We start from the raw sequence: 20122 nt of genomic DNA on the forward strand, positions 1-20122 counted from the left end.
AGAAAATTGAACAGTTAACTTGAAATTTGGCTAAACCTCGCTTCCAGCAGTGCTTCCTTGTGGGCATGAAGTATACTAACAGCAAACATTATAAGCAATTTTTACCCTAATCCAATCTCTCCCAAACAGCAGAGGCCTGCCTGAACTGTAAGTAATATGCAGGATACCCCATGGACTACACCACCAGCAAGTCCACGGTATGAAATGAAGCAGGATGAAAAAGTGCAAGTGTATCTTAACCTGAAGTTAAACATAATTGAAAGTCAAATAGAACAAACTGTCAGGAAATGCCTGTCTTGGTAGCTTTCCAATGACAGCGTTCTCTTCCAAGTGCTTGTCTGTAGGTACATTCACAATGTGGCTGTGCAAGCATTTCAAATTGGCATATTTTTAATCAAGAGTATTTAAGAACATGCAGATGATACTCTGCATTCCTTTACATGTGAATCCTGTTTGCTTAGCTCCATCTAGCTGAGTCAGAGCAGTTCCTCAGTTGTTCATTAACCTTTCTACTAAATTGTCATTACTGCAGTCACATGGGAGCTTAACAGGTCAGCACTGAACCATCCTGTTCTTTCTAGACTTCGGCCACAGGCTCTGCTTTAACACTTCAGCAGGCTCCAGACTATACATAATGTGTTTGGAAGCAATTTTTTCCACCTTTAACGTAGTTTTGGCTGTACAGCTTGGGAGAACTCCACACTTCTGGAGCACATCCTCAGCACCGTTTCCAGGCCTTGTGCCTTTAGGTATTGGTGGCATTGCTTTTAGGACTATCACTGGGGAAACCTGAGTTTACACCCCAGTTGGGAAGCTTCAGCATTCCTCTGGCAACACGTAATCCTGCACCACTAGAGCAGCAGCCAGGAAGACAGCCAGTACCTGTTCTTCCTAGAGTTATTCTGCACACAGATCCGAGTACTAGAGCAGGTTCAGCTCTTTGGCATCAACATATTACTGCAGAGGCCTGGGACTGAAACCCAGTGGCTTTTAATACCTATTCCAATGGCTTGACACAGCAGCTCAATTTCAACACAGGGTGGAAATAATGTTGGGTCCCAGACGCACAGAACTGCCTTGTCCTCTTGCCTGGAACTAATCATGCTGCCTGCAGCCTGCCCATCCCCCCCCACCCAGTCCAAGATGAGACCCTCCAGCTTTGCAACAAGCAGTATCATCTTCATTCCTCAGACTTTCAACTGCTTCTATTAGCTTTGAAGTGCATCTCTTCTTTTCTTGAGACGCTGTGACCCCAGCACTTATCGCTCCAGACTGAGCTCAAACACAGAAAGTCCACAAGAAATGGAAGGACGGACAGGCTACCAAGGGGAAATACAAAGCATTTCTTAGGCACACAGAGATAAAACTGAAATGGCCAAGTCCAGTTTTAAAACTGCTGAATCAAGCAGGTGACCTAGCACCAGAAAAAAACTGATATACTCAGTGCCTTCTCCTGAACCTCAGTCTTCACCGAGACCATCTCCTCTCAAAGCACGCAGGTCTTTCTTCATAGTAGTCATCTCATTTGTGGAATGAGATGTGCTCCCTATACTACAGGTGGCATCAAGTTAGAGACTATTAAAAGCTGGACCTCACAATCCCACAAAACAGGAGGGGATTCACCTGACAGCAGGAGAGCTACAGAGAGCCCTTCTCCCTTCTTTACAGTGGCTATTCCATTGATTTATTCACAGAAATTAAGCAGACATGTGGACTTGCAGCCAGTTCCATTTCCACCATTGGTTTATGAGAAATACAAGCATCTTACACAGCTCATGACTACAGCAAGCTTTGCGTTTGTGTTACTGTAACAGATAGCATTATGTAGATATCATATTCCCATGTCAGTTACCAGCACCATTTACAAGAGAGAAGGGCTAGCGTAAAGGAGTATTTGAAGAACACTGTTGAGGTGAAAAATGTGATGCCAAGTAATTTTACAGGAAACCTGCAAACTTCAGGCAAAGTGAGTTAAAATAGAAAAACATTAAAGATGAATCTTCAGTTTTGTGGAGGTCAGTCTAGAAAACAGTTCTTCAGAGGTAGGTTACTGCTAACTTGTCATAGCTCAGACTGTTAGACAGGATGCCTTGATACTGTAAGCTGGAATTTCTTCCTTTCATAGAAGACTTAGTTGGGCATTTTCAACAGTGTTAAGTCCTTGAAATAACTAGAAGTTACCATTTAATATCAAAAGCACAATTAGAGAAGTCTAGCATCACAGAATAGGTGCTGGGTGACTAATGAAACCTGTATTCAGACATGAATGATTTAATGGTATTAGGCCTTCAACAAGTTTTCCCTACTTAGGTGACTTCAGGGGATATCAGCATTGTTAGAGCTTTGCAGGTGTGGTTAAACTGCAGCTGCTATTTCTGTAGGACTGTTCACATGGAATGCAGGAGGTTTTAGTTATGATGGTTGCATCTGCTTAGCACTGACATAGCTAGCCATTAGGTCTAGTTTACTATCCAGATTAGGTACATGCCTACTTTATCTTAAGAGACAAACTTCATCTTGAATTCTCAAAGTCAGTCTAAGCTTAAGTACCATAAATGTATGCCAGAGTTTGTATGCTGGTTTTGACTGGGATAAGTAACAACCTGTTGTTTGGCTGTGTAAGACCTGCAGAAGGAGCTGTCATCTTAATTCAGAGGAATATTTAAAATATTTAATGCTGAGGAAAAAATACAGGTTAGATGAAGACAGCAAATCTCAAATCTTTGTGTGTTCATTTAGACAAACATTTTTAACCTCAAGAACAGCATAACATTTTCATCTGGCTTCCTCTGACATGCTGTCTCATTTTAAACTACCAACATGTTAACAGTTGAGATGCATCACCTACAAGGGCAAAGTAAATTTAAAGTAACTTAGGACAAGAAACACAAGTCTATTTCAGAATTAAACCATTTGATACCAAAAAGCATGAAGTGTGAAGGGTAAAAATCGCTGGATCATCACTGCAAACAATTTAAGCGAACTTTTATTGAAGCATTAAGTTGTGGTACAGATATTTTTAAATGATCAAAGTCTAACACCACAGAAATTATAAACACCGTACTCCCCCCCATCCTGATCACCCTAGATAGTTCAATAATCCATTCAACAGCTTTCATTTTTATAGCCGAGGCTTATGCTTCTATTTGTAAAATGTGTATTTCAGTATTACTTGGAAAGGGATCTTCAGTCTACTTAAAGGACCTCAAGCCAACAAATGTCAGGTCAGTTGGGACAATGTTTAAGAAAAAAAAGAAACACTGAAATATTGGTCCTCAATATTAACACCAAAAAGCATTAGTGCCATTTACAGCATGTAATTGATAACATTGGTAAAGAACATCAACAATATGCTTAAAATAAAAAATTCAAAATGTTCCAACCACTTGATTTCTAACCAAGCAGACTTTAGTTTAGAAGCACTGAAAAAGTGCTTCATTTATAAATACAGAAGGAACAAAAAACCATTGCGTCAAACCAGAAAGAGTCAAAACATTGCAAGGACAAGAGGGGAAAAAAAAAAATCTCAATTTCGTAGTTAACATGCTGGTCTCACAGCTGTTAAAATCCCAGTATTTGCAAACATAGCTGAAAGTGTGCCAGCTCTTTAAGGCCTGCATTTTAGTCAATACCCATTAAAGTGACTTTGAATTACACACTTATGTTCTATGAATAGCATTCTAGTTCACTTCTGTCCAGGTGTCCCAGACAGTTCTTGTTCTATGCCTTCACTTAATGCCCTCAAGTCACAGCAAGAGGAACCACCTTAGTAATTAGGAGGAAAAAACAGATGAAGTCACAACACTCAAATACAACATAAGTCACATGCACAACAATGTCACAGGACTGTCACAAGATAGAGGCATTAGCTTTGCTTGGAACAACAAAATGAAGTGACACTGGACCAGTTTAGAAGCACTCTTTACAGTTAGAAGTGGTAGGTCACAGGTTTTACTGAGAACAATCCAAACCAATCAACACACCCAGCCCGGCAAATTCCACTCCTTCACTAGATCTACCTGCCAGTGCTCAAGAGCACCAGCTTCTTCATCTGACATAATTGGTGATTAGGAAAGAAAATGTCTGGTGCCAATATGAACTCGCACTTTGCAAAGCTGTCACACAACTATGCCAAAGCACCTGCATCCTGACTCAGCTCTTCGCCTATCAAGTCTTGGACCTTCTTCAAATTCTGCCATTGTGTAGCAGTGTGACAGCTTGGGGATGTGGACAGATAAATGAGCATTAAGGTAAGATGAAATTTAACCTGCATTAGCACCGATACCCAAGTTTCTAAACATGAAAGACCAATGTATTAGCCCAGTGCTACAGTATAGCTGAGCAAATTCCTATAGGCTTGAGTAGAGCATGAAAAGTCAGTCTGATTTAAAAATAAATCAACCACCACCTGTAGCGGCAAAACAATTTGTAACTGTTCTAAGAACTTTCTCCAAACAGGAAATTGTTAATTAGGAATCAGTTTCATTAGAAATCATAAGAGTTTGTTAAAAACTGTTTTAGACTGAAATCACAACATAAATGAAAAAACAGTGACAATTTAACAGAGAACTGTCCCCAGTGAGTAGGTTGAGGCTAAAGTCTAATGAGGACGAAAGCCTTGTCTGTGGGGAATTTTTGGTGATACCTGGAGAAAAACTATACTGTGTGTAATTCTACCTGAATCATTTTTACAAGTGTTGTAAAGTTTCATACAGTAAGATTTTTCTACATGCACTTCAATTTCACAGCAAGAGTGGCATAGAGTACCTAAACACGGAAGAGAGCATTCATGCAAGATATCTAACTCCTTGATATAATAATGCATACAATTCAAAATGGTTATACTATGATTACACCTAGGGCTTTCCACAACTATAAGGTGGTGGGAGTGGAAAGCATGGCCCCCTGAATCATTAACTAGAAAGCAACCACCACCTTCTATATGGGATTTCTTTTTGCGCTTTTTCTTCATTCTTAATCAACTGTGCTGTTGCTGGCGATTCTTTGTAAAACTGGTAAAAACAAAATTATAATCACTGAATTGGGCAATCTGGTGATCAAGACGTTTAAACCCTTCGATCTTCTGGGCAGAAGAAAACACTGTACGACATTTAGAGCTCTAGAAAACAGAAAAGTTAAATTTCCTTTTTTAAATTTATCATTTAAAGATGGACTATCACAATATGCATTTTGTGAGGTTCTTGTGATACTGTTACCAACAGGCTTCAAACCTGTGCCTGACAGCGCTGCAGGAAGTTTCAATCCCAAGCAGCGATTCTGCTACCTATGTATGGTCCTGCTTTTTTGTATGAATCATTAGCTGGCAGCATCACCATTAACAGCAGTGCTTCTACAACTGACAGCTGCAGCCAAATCCAGAAAAATGCCAAAGCAAGAAAATATGCCTCTACAGAACTGCACAGGGAGTCATTAGAATACTGAAATTGGGCTGCCTTATCTTAGTATTTCTTAAGTTTTCCAGAGATCAGATTTAGCATATGCCAAAGCAATACTGAAGAGTATTTTTACTTTCCAAAGAAACTACCGTCCAAATAGAGGCAAACTGGAAACTCCTAACGCCCCAGTAAAAAATCTCTAATCTTGCTTTGTTTGCATCTATATGCATTTCAGGAGCTGACAAGCTAATGCAAGAAAACTCACCTGATTAACAAAGAGGGTTGTCACAAATTTTCCTGGCTTGAAAACCTCTACAACTTTTCTAATCAGGTCATCATAAGAGGTCTGACTTATGTTTGTTTCAAAACTAACGTAAGAGAACTCTGGTTCTGGAGTGATGTGAATAGTCCAGTAAGTTCCCTGAAAAAAAAAATCGTTATTACCGCCAAATAATTACTCTTTATTTTAACATTAATTATCAATAAGTGTAAAACTTACATCCGATTTCATCCCATTCATTGAATACCCACAAGGATTGAACATTGTAGCATCAATAACAGAACCTGGTATCAGGTCACGAATTCCACTCATCTGAAATAGAAGTTAAAATTACACCACTCACTTGATCATGCATCCTTATACTTGTTTAGATTTAACTCAAAGGCAGAATGAATACCAATTTAGGGGACAGGACACCAGAACTCTCCCAATAACAAGTCACTTTGATAATCTGCACCACTGTAGATGAACTTGCTTTGCATTCTGTCACTTATCAAATAAGTGATTGAGCGCCAAGTTGCATGCAAGTTATCAGATACTTCGCCTCTTACGGAACCGAGCTGCATACCTCCAAGACAAGGGAACAGCTTAGAAATCTAATACATAACTGCTTCTGCAACTGAAGTGGGAAACAGAGCTCCTGTTCAACCAGTATCCACAAAGTGAAGGCTGTTTACATTTATGCCGGAGAGAGAACATACTTTATACTCTAGAACAAAGTGCAATCCCAAGCACTTTGATTTCCCACACAGTACTTGAGCTACAGCCAAATCTCAATAGCAAATACAGTACAAGAATCAAAGCCTAAAATGGAAAACCAGATGAAGTCAATGTACTTGTCAGAGACACTTGTTCATGTCACAGAACTTTCCCTTTTGGAAAAAGGAGGCAAAACCGTCAAGTTATGCTCAGACCTTAAATCCACCTTCTCCCACCAAAAATATCCAAATGGCTCCATGATTTAACCTTAATTTTGATACCTAGATTCCCTTGGCATTCATTAGCTTCAGTTTAAGTCTTACTCCTCATAACCTCCATCCTTCAGTGGAAGTTACTAGATTGTGTTTTTATTCCTATTTCTCCATTTTTCAGAGGATAAGCTTCCAATCACCCAAAGCACTACAAATTGCTCCTTTCAATAGATTAAAGCAGTGGCATTGAAAATGTGAAGTTATATTCCCAAAAACATTCTAGAGTTAAACCCATTTTACCCCCAAAACATCAACCTGACATTTTCTGAGATCTTTCCTACCAAAAAATAAGCCCTGTATTAAATTATAAGTGAAGCATTTCATTGCCCAATTTCCACCATTCCCAAAACCACTTAGTTTTCAAGTAAACATACACGAGTGACATCATTTGCAGTAACACCATCTTTCATGTAGAACTGGTCCATAACTACCGGGTCAAGCTCACTCATCAGAATTTCCAGTGTCTGATCAGGCTGATTGGATATCCGACTCTCTGGGAAATCCAGGGTGTACAGGTACCTATATAAAATACAAAATCACTTATGTAATAAATATTAGCAGCACCAGGTTAGGTTTTACTGTAAGCCCCAAAGATTTCAAAGTCTTCTCGTACATACCAGCAATCAGAATTCATACGCCCCATGCAGTAAGCTGCTCCATCTGACAAGACAAAAAGTCTCCAGTTAATGTACCACAGCCAATCCTTTATGTAAAAGATTAGCTTCATTTCATATTTAAAGACAGTAGAAGTCTTTCACAGAACACTAAGAGTTCACTGATACAGTCGGCATCTGTATCAAATAAGCAGGTGCTTAACTTCAGGAATGTAAAGCCAATAATCAGAAAAAACAGGCTCCCTCAAAAGGGGGTCTGGACACCCCAGTTCAAAGTCTACTAGCAGAAAATTCAGATTACAGCTTTAGCTACACACCGACAGAAACCCTAGTACTCTTAAGCATCTACTTAATGAATTTGTGATTAGCATTTATTTTCAAGTAACTCAAGCAAGTACTACAGCTTCCATGTTTCTTCAAAAAACTTTTCTGCCAGTAGTTAAAATTGAAGGTTATTCTAGATTTTATTAAATGTTTGAATTCAATCTTTAGTGCAGTGACTTTTTTCAGAAAAGCTTACATTTTTCTTCAGTGTATTCATTTCCTTAAATTACTATTCTGTCTTTTTAATGAGGCTTTTATGGTTAGTGAGAGCTGGATTCTGCAGACTGACTTACTACACTCCATTTGGAAGCCTGAAGATGACCTCAGTTAAGACAAGGTGCTAAGTGTCAAGCTTAGTATGATTTAAATTTTGATCTTGGCAAGTTGGTGTCAGAAATTCAGAATATAAGTATTTAGAGCTTTTGATTTTTATGCAGCCGCAGCTTGTGCTGGCTGCAGAACTGCAAGCACTGCTGAATGAATGGCCTGGCAGCCTGTACATATTGTACTGCTCATCACATCTCACTTCACATCAACACTTCACACAAGCTGTGCAACTTTGCTGAAGTTTCATGAACTTACTTGGGAAAATTTCGTTAAGAAACTCTACTTCTTCCTGGAAATTCCTATGTGGGTACTCCTGGTGGGAAGGCTTCATGAAATTCTTACGTGAATAAAAGAAGCTCTGAAAAAAATAAAGGTGCATCTTAGATATTGAATATATCCATCCACCTCAAATCTAAAATTCTAGAAAAATGCAAGCATTTAGTATAAGCTTTCACAGGACCTAAGTTTTCATAGTCAAAACACTACTACCTATATTTTCATTTCAGAGGCATATGGTTTTTCCTAGCTTAATTGGTAAGCTACAGGAGACAGCTTACTTCCAAATTTGTTTTCCACAAGAAAACATCAGTGACTTAGCACTGACAACATGCACATGTTAGTCTTTCACCCTTAAGTAACCTTAACTGAGCACAATAGCATTTGTAAGTTAGCATCCTTTAAGAGGCAAGTAGACAGCTAAATCCTATAGCAGAGCAAGCAATCTTATATTACAATCTTCCCATTATGGTGAGCATACATAAATGGCAAAGGAAGTTTCAGAATATTTAATAAAACCAGTGAATTTGAAATATTAGTAAAAAGCTTTCTCTACGTTCTAAGGAAGACGCATTTTTGGCACCTTACCTGAATTGAGTCAAACCCACTGTACTCCCTAGCAAGCTCCAACAGGGGAACCAGTGCTTGCAGTAAGAGGGTGGTACCACACGTCTTCAAAATGAAACGTCTCTTGGAGACAAACATGCTACTCTCACTGTAAAAAAAGTAAGTGTTAAAAATGTATTAAATGCTCTATATAAAACAATCCAGGAGAGAATGTTTAGATCTTGGTTCTTATCCCAACCAAATGCATTACTGTAAGTGAACATTCAGCATATGGTACATAAACATGCTCGGCAAATGGATCAAACCAATAGACTTTAAGCTAATGTTTGAGAGTTATGATTTCCTGGAAAAAATACCTGCTGCAAGCGTGATATTACACAGCTACCACACTACAGGAAAAGAGGCACTACATGCATTACATATCCTCAATCTATTCAAGAAATACAAACATGCTGTGAAGTAGGTACACAACATAGACATGCAATTTAATTTCTTAACCCAGACACAGAACAGGGTAAAACTTGACATCTGACTTTCTCAGCTGAAATAAAGCCTATGAGAAAGTCAACTCAAAAAAGGCAAAGCTTTAACAGAATTTCATAAATTGTCTGGCTGCATCTTCTAGGAAAACTGACTACTGGAAAATGGTAAATCAGCACCTGTCCACAGGAACAGGAAGTCTCATAATGAGGATATAGGCACAGCTATATGATATGCCTTATGCAGAAGATACAGAAATTAACTATACATAAACTGTAAGTCAGACACTTAACTACAGTCCACTGAACTGGAGATCAGCATTGATACTACATCCAGAACACTTACACATGTATAACAAGTATCTTCTCACCAAGTAACTGAACAATGGGAATAAGTCTAGCTTAAATAACTAACTCAGTTTGGAATGCTGTTTAAGAATTCAAAGTAAAGGTTATACTTCATCCAGGATACAGTTGCAACTAGTTACATTATTTTCAGAACTTTGTTTTAAATCTATGAAGCTTGCGGAAACAAGACTTCAGCACAGTTTCTCTGACTAGCTTGCTCTTAGCCCAACCTTGCCCTCAAGGCAGTCTTTCAGAGTACAAAAGCGTCAGTTTTTTTTAATCTGAAGTAGAACAGAGAATGTCAATGTATAAAGTTCATGTAGAAAAAGCATGAAAGTATTTTGCAAGATGAAAAACACATGGCAAAAGTAGTGTCCTTACAACTAACCACTGCACAACACAAAAATTCCAAGATCTCAGGAAAGCTACATTTTTACAGATCTCCTTAGCTCAGCTGCAAGAGTTGTTCCACTTGATTGCATTATCTGGAGTTAAAGCTGATCTACTGATACAGTTTTTGCTGATCTAAAAGTGACACTTAGATGCACTATTCTGCTGAAGTAATCCTAAACCTCTTAACTGGGGACACTTACTTATCCGTGGACAAAATTCAACGATCAGGTGCAGAAACACCACAGCCCTCTTTTTAATCCTTTTAGTTACAAAAAAAAGCAAACACTGATAGCTATGAAGACATTTCTGCTATGAACAGAAGCATGACAGTATTATGATTAGCAAGTTGTAGTCATGAACAGCAGGATCTTAACCCAAGATTGGATTCTCAGCCAAGTGGATCCCATATGACAGCTTTAACTTTTTTACCTCTTGGAGGTAAAAGAATAAGCTAGTGGCTTACCTGAGTACATAAGCTTCCTGCTTGTCAGTTTTTGTCACACTTATGATCAAACAATGCACATTCTCCAGAAGCTTGTCCCACTCAATCCTGTGGAGAAATTATAGAAGAGCACAAACAACAGGTTAAACTGAAGCTTTCTGGAACACTGGGTAAAAACAAGACTATAGCTCTTGTCTTGAGTTGCTGGGTCTGACAGCACAAAAGGCAAGGACTTTTTATATAGGAACTGTCTATCAGAAAACAGTAATATCCATTAATATTCTTAGCTCTCAATGAATGGCTAAGTATTCCTCAGGATCCGTTAGTGTAATCTGCTGCATGAGGACAATTGTCAAACAGCAACCCCAACCTTCTAACTAGGCAAGTCAGGATAACCTGCATCCCACGTGTACTAAGATAAAATTCTTTGTTATAACTTAAGGTACACTTTAGGTTGAATCTGCGTGTACTTCAATCACAGTAGTCATTGACAACTACTAAAGTTATAAACCAGCAAGTTAACATTAACATGTTATATTTGTTCAGCTTAGAGTCAAGTTCATAATTTAATTGAAAACCAGCCTTAAAAGCTAATACATCTCAATGACCTGAATTCCTTTTTGATCAATCAGGATCATAGAATTCCTTTACCTCTAGAAGATACAGAAGACTTATGGCAAATAGTTTGGAATATTACACTTACAAGAAAATAAACTGAACTATTTTCATATAGCTTAAGTTGAAGCTACAGAGCTAGATTTCAGTATAGTGGTAGAAGTTTAATATTTCAATTCTTTACTATCATTACTCATTTGACAAGGAATTTTATCAAGAAACTCAAAAAAATGAAAGGGCTCAGATTAACCTCAAAGACTTCTAAGTACTCATGAGAAGTGACAAGATCTGCAAAAAACTACTTTGGTTGTCACTTCAGTCTTGTGTCTACACCAGATTAGTAGAATCCAATAGAGTCAAATCTGCTAAACAGCAGACAGGAACAGATACAGCTTCCTGAAGTTGCAAAATTACAAGACTGCCAGCTGCCCTACTTCTCCCATCCCTCCCTTCCCACAGCATATTCCACCTGCAGGTTTGTGCTGGCTCTTGTGATCAGACCTGTCATGAACCCAGCATAAAACTAAGCTGCCCTTCAGTAGAGCTGGAACAACTATAGGACCCTTTGCAGCTGGGAGCACATAAGAATTGCAATTTTTTCATCACCAAGCAAGCTATTAGATTATCTCAGGTGCCCATAACTGTCAGCCTAATCCTTCCTCAGGAGTCAGACCTCTCTCCCTTTATTGACACTGCAAAAGCTCTATAGTTGTACTTCAGGACAGACCATTCACTGTTAATTCTATCAGCAGGGATCCTCCAGCAGCCACCAATCTTTCCCCTTAGAAAACTGGTCAGTTTGCCAAGTTGAAGTTCTAGATTCTGCTGTACATATAACTAAAAAATATCCAGATGTTCTTTGCTTCTCTAAACACCCCAGCAAATAAATGCCTTAACTTCTCCCTCAGTTGAAAATGCCTCCTGAAACTGAATTCTGTACCTTTACTACTAATACTTGAGGATTTTCCCTTTTAAAGTGTACATTGCACTAAACCAGTATATTTATACAGGAGTCAACCAGAACATACTTAACTTACAAACTCTATAGCCTCCTTTTAGATCAGACTGAAGCAATTAAAAGTGAGTTTAAGAGAATCCTATGCATCTTAATTAAGGGCACATCTGAACAAGTTTGAGCTCAGTGATATTACTGGATACTTAAAATCAAAGTGACATTTCCCCTACCACCCCAGCTGGTGAACCCTGATGAAATACTCTTCTGCAACTATAGATATGACAGCACAGACCACTCAAATCTGCATGTCAAATAAAAAAAACAGCTTGTTTTTAATGCTCAGATAAAGTCCCACACATTTATTCAGCTCTACACTTATGTCATTGACTGATACTGATATCTGTTCCTGATACTCAAGTATGTATGAAAATGCAAGTGTCTGCTCATCTTTCAAAAATCTGGTAAATGCAAACAGTGATATAGTTTATATTATACTTATTTTTTAAATGCTCCTAGACAAGCAGGGTATTTTGCTGAGAAGAGGACTAAAGGATTTAGTTTTCTCTGGAAGTTACAGCACACCTGCATAAATTTGCCAGCCTTAGTATCTTCCCTCTAACATCCCATTATACTCTTCCTGTAAACTGACTAGGTAATGTGTTACTTTGGTTTGGTATGGCAGAATAACTGTTCAAATCATTCCAGCACCACTACTGATATTTTATCTGCCATTAAAGAAACACTCAGTGTCTGACATAGCATTTATGAAAGCCGAGGCAAACTTCCCTTACACTGCCTGATGCTGAGCTGCAGTAACCCCATTTGTACATTACTACAAATGTGATTTTGTACTTGTTTAAGTATTTACCTAAGTATTAATGTGCATGTAACCATCTCAGGCTTTGCAAGAGCAGACTTCACAAGCTTCTTACCCGGTCAGACAGTCAAAACCTTAGCTTTATGTAGACAAGTGAGAATTTTCTTTAAGTATCACTGTAGTGCAAGTCAGTGCAGGCATTTCAGGAAAATGGCTCATTTAAGTTTCAATCACAGTAGTAGAGGAAGATGTAACAATTTTGGTGTTCAAGTAGTCCAACAATGAAGGATCAGTACAGCATACTACCAACAATACAATATTGCATGTTAAGTCCAAAGCATACGATGCAAAGAAAAGTCCCTAGTTATGCTTGTTCATACTATAGTTGGTATTTAGGTACTATGACTGAAATCTGTAGTTGCACAAGACTGTGCATATTAAAACTTTGCTCAGTTCTTCACTATTCCACTACAGAAACCATAGGTAAGCATCTGCTAAATGGTCATGCATTCAGTCTTTACAGGAATAAAGGCTAAGTTCATCATTTGATCTGATTAGAGTAGCATTAAGGAAGAAAGCCTACAAGTTGACAAACATACAAGACATCAGGCTTGATCCAGAAGCATACATAAAATAGACTAACACAGGGTTGCAGCACCCAGGATGAGACTTGAGCACATTAGGGAGAAGTATTGCAGAGATACTGTCCTGTACCTGTATGCATTTTACAGTTAAGCACAGAAAACTACAGAAAGGCCACTAATATGCTGGATTTGATCTCAATATAATCTATTTAAACAAGATGACCTTAGTATTTGACATTTTCCATTGTTTAAAGCAGAGCTAAGGAAGAACATCTGGGACTACTTTGTACCAAGTAGACTGAGTTCACTAGAAGTCTAGCTCTTGCATTTCTTCCTTTTCTTTAATCTGTGTAATTATTTAAGTGCTGCTAGTTAGAGACAAGCAATGTCCACCCCCACTTAAAGTGGAAACAAAAAATCCACCTTAAAAATAGTATTTCAATGATTATCAGTACATGTATTGCAGCTAATCCCATTTTATTTCATCAAGTAAAATTTCTCAAAGTTAGTAACTTGAAATACTTGAGAACATTACTTCCTATTTCATAACTGAGTGAACTTTTAACTGGGAAGCAAAGCCTCCAACTAAAAAAGGGAAACCAAAGAGACTAATTCTGAATAAAATGCTATCATGGGCTTCCACTCTTCAAAACTCCCCTTTCAATGGGAAGTATGTGGATTGCATTACTATTTCCTAAATTATTTCCCATAGCCAGATATCAGGACAATTCCAAACACGTTGGAGACTGCTTCCCTATACTCAAGCCACGCACACTAGAATATGATGCATGACAATCATCGGTAGCTAAGTTCTGTAGCAGACCTGCATCCACTGGAACTCCAAACTGAAAATGCATGAGACCAACTCCTCACTGTTATGTAGGCTTATTACCCACTTCATTCCAAAGCTGTAAGATCCTGTTCCTGAAATTTCAAATAACTGACACCTACGTAAAGTCAAAATAGTTTCTCCAGTAGGCAAGCACCATGCATCTTAAATGGCTGCACATGCTCAGAGAATACCAAATGAAAATGGAATACATTTACTCAAGTGTGAAGAACTGTCCATGCTTGAATGATAGAAAGCTACTTGTTCTATACTTGACTAGCAGAACATTCCAGAAGAAAAAAAAGTTTAGCAATCTACTCCTATACCTGTGTTGCAATGTTTAGTGCCTTATCAGCACAGACTTATTACCAGAGTAACTTCCATTCAAACAGCCATCCAGGTATGTCAAGTATGGAAAACCTATCAGAACTGACAAGTATTTTAATTTAGTTTTAGGAAGTATGTTTAAAGCATGTAATGAAATGAATAGTCAACGGTCCCTCTCAACCAAGTTCCAAACCATCATGTTTACTCCTTTATTTCATATTTCTGAGAAATAAAGAATGACTAAGCTATGAATCAAGTTATCCTTTCCAGATAAAACCATACTTTTAAATGCAAGTTATTGGCCTATTCTGAGCCTTTACCTCCAGGGGTAAAACAGGTTCCTAACACAGGAGTCAAGCATATCTGGCAATAGCACAATCCAGCTGTTTCAGACAACTGGGAAGGGGATAACAGCAATTTAAAGAGATAAAGACCTACATAAAGAACTTGTTCCTATCAGCAATTAACAGCCTCCACAAGCATACCATCCCACCACCCCAGTAACAGTACTTTGCTAACACAGCCCAGACAGCACTGAGAGGAAAAGTTGTTTTGCAGTAGGGCAGGAATTCTTAGGAAATAAATCCTCTGAAACTCCTAAAGACAGCTTAAGCTGTATACACACTCTGGCATAGCTTTTCATTAAAACAGAACAGCCGACAAGTCTGTAGTAATCAAAGTAATAAGCATTTTAATCTTGTACTTTACTGTAAGACCTTGTTTTAAAATCAAGCATTCAACTGCAGAGCAACTTTTTATTCCCTCACCTGTTACTTACTAAGTATTTTAGGAGCCAATAGATACATCAGCTACCTCATAGCAGGCTACAGTTAAGTAGCTAATACCATGATCCAGAACAGTCAAACAATGCCTTGTCTAAATTGCCTATGCAGAGGAGCTGTAGCCAACAAGCATGGAAGCTGGCTAAATATCAGTGTCGGCAGAGTTGCAACATTAGTTTCAAGCATCCTGAAACAGGTAGAGTACAGACCATCTACAAAAAAAATCACAGGCTTTTTAAAGCACCTCCTAGCAACTGGTGTATTTTTCTGCAGACAGATGCATCTGAATTATTTCCTATTAGAATTATAACTTAGTTTATAAATTGCTGTTGAAGATAGATTATCTTGAACTATGTTCACACCCTGAGTTTAGACACAAGGCACTGGCAACTCGATAATTTTACTTCAGCAGTATCAGCACCCTCTATATGCTCTGAACATAGATATACAGAAAGACTGTCTGCATCTCCCTTATTTTAAACTTACGAAATTCTCCAGGGACATGCACTTAATCTTAAAGACAGGCACCTGAATGGAAAATTACATCCACATCAAAAGTGATTCCAAGCAGTACTCCTCACAAAATACTTCTTACCTAGGAGGTCCTGAGCCAACTACTAAAGTGAATCATTCCCAAATGACACCAAGATATTTAAGCAATGGCACAAAGATGGCCACAGATAGTGCTTTAAAGGCTGCATATTGCTCCTGTTGCAGACCTTTTATCATTATTGCAGTTACAGCAGTATACATAGAATGGTGACTCCATCCTTTACATCCAAAGATATTCGATGGGTATTCCTAAGTCTCTCATCTCAAAGAAGAAAACATACCTGACACCCAAGATGTTTAAGGAAGCATGAGCCCCAAGAGGCATATCAGGGTTTCAACAAGACTTACAGGCAACATTCAGGACAAGTTTGAGTGTAACCTTCTCCAGAAAGAACATGCTGTAAAGCAGCAAGTATCTAGCACAAGCCTCAAACCTTCCTTTTCTCCTGGCTAAGTAAACAGCCATAAGGAAAGCCCTTTCAGGAATATACCAGTAGCTACGTATTTTAGTAAGATGCTCTATGGAGTCTCACTAAAGGGACCAGATCTTTGACAGAAAGTGACTCACCAAATTCATTAGCAGTTTCCATAGTAAGGTAGGAAAATATCAAAAAGCCTTCAACATAAGTCTAAACTTCCCACAAGCAGTATCACAATCAGTAGTTAGTGAGTGTAAAAGGGCTTGCTTCCTTTGTGTGAAACCATTATTTACTTACAATTGAGTTATAAGCAAACATATTTAACCTGTAATTTTGAACTTGTTTGCTAAAATCTAGTTTATTAATATCAATTTTGATGAGGGAAAAACTGAATTGTTACATAAAGTTCTCCGGATTACCTTCATATCCATGTAAAAAAAGCTCAGCAAGTACACAGTGACAGAAGCCCTTATCCTGGCACAATCCTGCCCACCCTGCCTTCTTCCCAGCCTCCACACGGAGTAGCTCTACACTGTCTTGTTCCGAAGCACTGCAGGAGTAAGTAGAATAGTGCTCATGGCCCAGCCTCCTTGTACCTTCACTGTTTGAGAGCAGGCAGGTAACACTGCTGTGGTCCTACAGACTGGGAGAGGGGATGGAGGTGCAGTGGCACTGCAGCAGTGAGCTGACTCAGGCTATAGGGTGCAGTACAAAGCAAGTATTTACAGGATTCATATCAGATGCTTGACTTGATGCTTAGAAGTTTTCATGTAGCACAGGATGAGAATCTCGTAATAATGTCACTCCATATTGCTCATTACTGCACTGTTTTTTCTCCAGTTTCTTGTGTCCACATAATATAAACAAATAGGAAGCACATTAAAGGTCCATGAACAAGCTTAATTTCAGAGTATTCTTCAGGGTTGAATGCTTGAGATATGGACTCTTAATACTTGCATCATTAACCTATGGTTTCAAACCTCTGTACGTTCAAGATCACGATAAGCCTTGAGATGGGAAATGCACAGTTGCACATCATCTGAAGGAATAAACAGCTTATTTTACTGTGGAAACAGTGAATGCACTACTCAGTCACCACAGAATTCCAAGGCTTGCAGCATGTTCATCATGTTTTCAGCAAACCCTCCTTTTTTTATACATAGTTTAAGGCTATTTTTTAAAAAACATGCTTTACAAAGCATAGTGAGAACAAGCACTAAAGTTAAAGCAAATTATTTTGAGACCACAAAAATGTTAACTTCATTCCACTTTTGAATGAGTAGGGTAGGCATCTTCAGATGCTTGCCACTATTTCAACCACAAGATGTTTTCGCAGAACTGATTAGCAAATGAACAAAACCCCCCAAATCTTAACAGCAAAGTAAAGCCCATGTTCAATACTTTTCTTTAAGTTTTTAGTTGGGACCTTTACTGAATGTATTAAGACAGTAAGTACAGATCTTTTCTGAAATACTTTATACCTATCCAAACTCTTCTCTAGAAAGCAGGCTTGCCCATAGGAGGAAAAAAATGAAAAATTTCTTAATTGCATCAGTTCTTGAACTTTTTTCTTTTTTCTTTTGCTGGCGATATCCAAAGACTTGAAAATATCTAATCCCTAGCAAGCACACACAACATGGAAATTTTTAGCTTTGAACACCAGCTTAGTCATTCAGTAGGTGAATGGCTCACATTTCACTACTAAGCAGGTATTACAATACAAAAGGCAAGCTCAACTGGTTTGCAACTTGATTCTAATTTAGCTATTGTTCTACAGTTTCAGCTTTGATTTCGAGTTCTGTTCAACATAAACCAGCTTATTCAATTGCCTTTATAGAATTAGCATAGTGGGATATATTGTATTCAGAATTTTTTCATTTGCATCTGTCAACTGTAGTAAATAATTTAATTCCAACAATTTTCTAAAAGAGAATGTTTATAAAACTTCATTTCATGTTAGCAACACAGTAGCACTGATAATTACTTCTGGACACAGGTTAACACAGGTTAACAGCAATTTTCAGACATGCCACAGCTTCCTACCGAAAAAGTACACAGCTTCAATTAACATCTTGTAGTAAGAGCCAATTAACACAAAGGCCTTCAAAGCTTGCTCACAGCTCTGAAACTGTGTTAAAGACCACATGTTCAACAGTTAACAGTTTGTATCTACTCTATTAAAACTTTACTGCCATATCTAAACCATACAAAGGAACTGTCACAGTACCCGCCTTGCAATTACATTAAATGCCATTGAACAGTTTGAAAAATTAAGTTTGCATTAAGTTTGCAGTTTTGTAAACATGAGCCTGAGCTGACAAACAGAACACCAGAGAGCATGAATGTGTCAATGAGGAAAGCATTTGCAGAATGGCATCTCTAAATTAGATCCATATATTCCAACACCAGCATATTAACGCAAAGTCAAATAAGTACTTTTGGAATCTTCCACATTTCAAGTCAAACATGACAGGAATCCTGAAGTGCCTACATATCTCAGATCATCTGCACGAATTTCAGCTAGGATTTGCAATTGTCTTCCGTGATTGCACAGACATTTAACTACAGAAGTTGTTACCTTGTGGTATCTACTACACCACTAAATCTCAAAGAACTGTATAACCACATCTAATGATTTCCATGTCAAGCACATTATTCAAAAAGGTCTAAATATCTTCACAAGTCAGAAAGTTACATGAGCAAACTACCCCATTACACCAACAAGTCAGAGCTAAACATGTACTCTGCAGTGCTTCTGGCATGGCAGAAATGAAGTTTCCACTACCCATGGGCTAGTGGTGTGTATATATATACATATGTAGACACATGCACACACAACATGGGCTATTCATTATTTCAAGACAGACAGTTATCCACCCACTGGCAATTCACATCTTTGGATAGCTAACTCTACCAATATACACACAGAAGAAATTTGCTGAGAAATACCAAAACAAAGGAAAAGACAAATAGCATATGTTAAGTATGCCTTTGAATGGAGACGCTACCATCATTACCATATTCCAAACATGCAATACATCATCACAAGCTCTCCCTCCAAGCTCCCTTTCTCAAGCTCCCTGACCAAAGACCACTGGATCACAGTGATATACACAGGCAGATCTGGATACGCTGAAAACACCAGATCCTCCAGCTACCATCTGAACCTGGAAAGTTGAACAGTTTACCGTACTGATAGTAAACTACTGACAAGTATAAACCTCAGATTTGCCCTGTATTAAGACAAGCCTGCTTTTTTCAACTATTTCAGCTGATTACATCTACATACCAATCTTGTCTTTCCTACAAACCCATGGTAGATAAGCAGATTTTGCTTTGTACTTTAAGCTTGCAGCTCCCGTTTTCTGACACTTCCAGGACACTTGTGCCAGCACATCATCTTCTGCAGATCTACAGTTGGACCCCTGATTATTGCAAGTCAGAAGTCTAGGTATTCCAGTCTTTCCTGACTGCCCCCCTGTAAAACACTATACTGGCAAACTATAGTAAAGACATCTCATGCCTGTCTTGCCCAGCATGGTTTCAAAGATGACCTGTGTGCCGGCAGGTGGCCATCGGCTACTGTGCTAACAAAGGCCGAGCAGGCGTTCCTCAGCCACAGGAGGGAAGAGCTGCCCCCTCCCACAGAGGGCCGAGTTTGAAACACGTGTACACAAGAAGCTGTGTGGGCCTCGGGCTTTTCTTCCTCCCTCCCTGGGTGGCAGTGAAAGAAGCGCCAGCACATTCTTCAGATGCCCATTGGGTGACAGGCGCGGGCCCACCCCTTCGCGGCGCCCAGCTCTCATTGGCCTCAACTTGTCAATG

At 38.6% G+C, this 20122-nt stretch overlaps 1 protein-coding gene across 1 annotated transcript; it reads right to left on the bottom strand.

Moving 5' to 3' along the window:
* Positions 1-2953: 2953 nt before the first annotated feature.
* On the bottom strand, positions 2954-10522 carry AMD1 (adenosylmethionine decarboxylase 1). The gene is made up of 8 exons (XM_009581355.1): positions 10439-10522; positions 8777-8903; positions 8168-8270; positions 7265-7307; positions 7022-7166; positions 5896-5988; positions 5662-5817; positions 2954-5119 (listed from the first exon to the last, which is right to left on the bottom strand). Exons 2-8 carry the CDS (start codon positions 8891-8893, stop codon positions 4979-4981), a joined length of 798 nt encoding a protein of 265 aa, XP_009579650.1. The 5' UTR covers positions 8894-8903; positions 10439-10522; the 3' UTR covers positions 2954-4978.
* Positions 10523-20122: the final 9600 nt, after the last annotated feature.

Source organism: Fulmarus glacialis, unplaced genomic scaffold (assembly GCF_000690835.1).
Source record: "Fulmarus glacialis isolate BGI_N327 unplaced genomic scaffold, ASM69083v1 scaffold380, whole genome shotgun sequence".
In the NCBI taxonomy this organism is placed as follows: Eukaryota; Metazoa; Chordata; class Aves; order Procellariiformes; family Procellariidae; genus Fulmarus; species Fulmarus glacialis.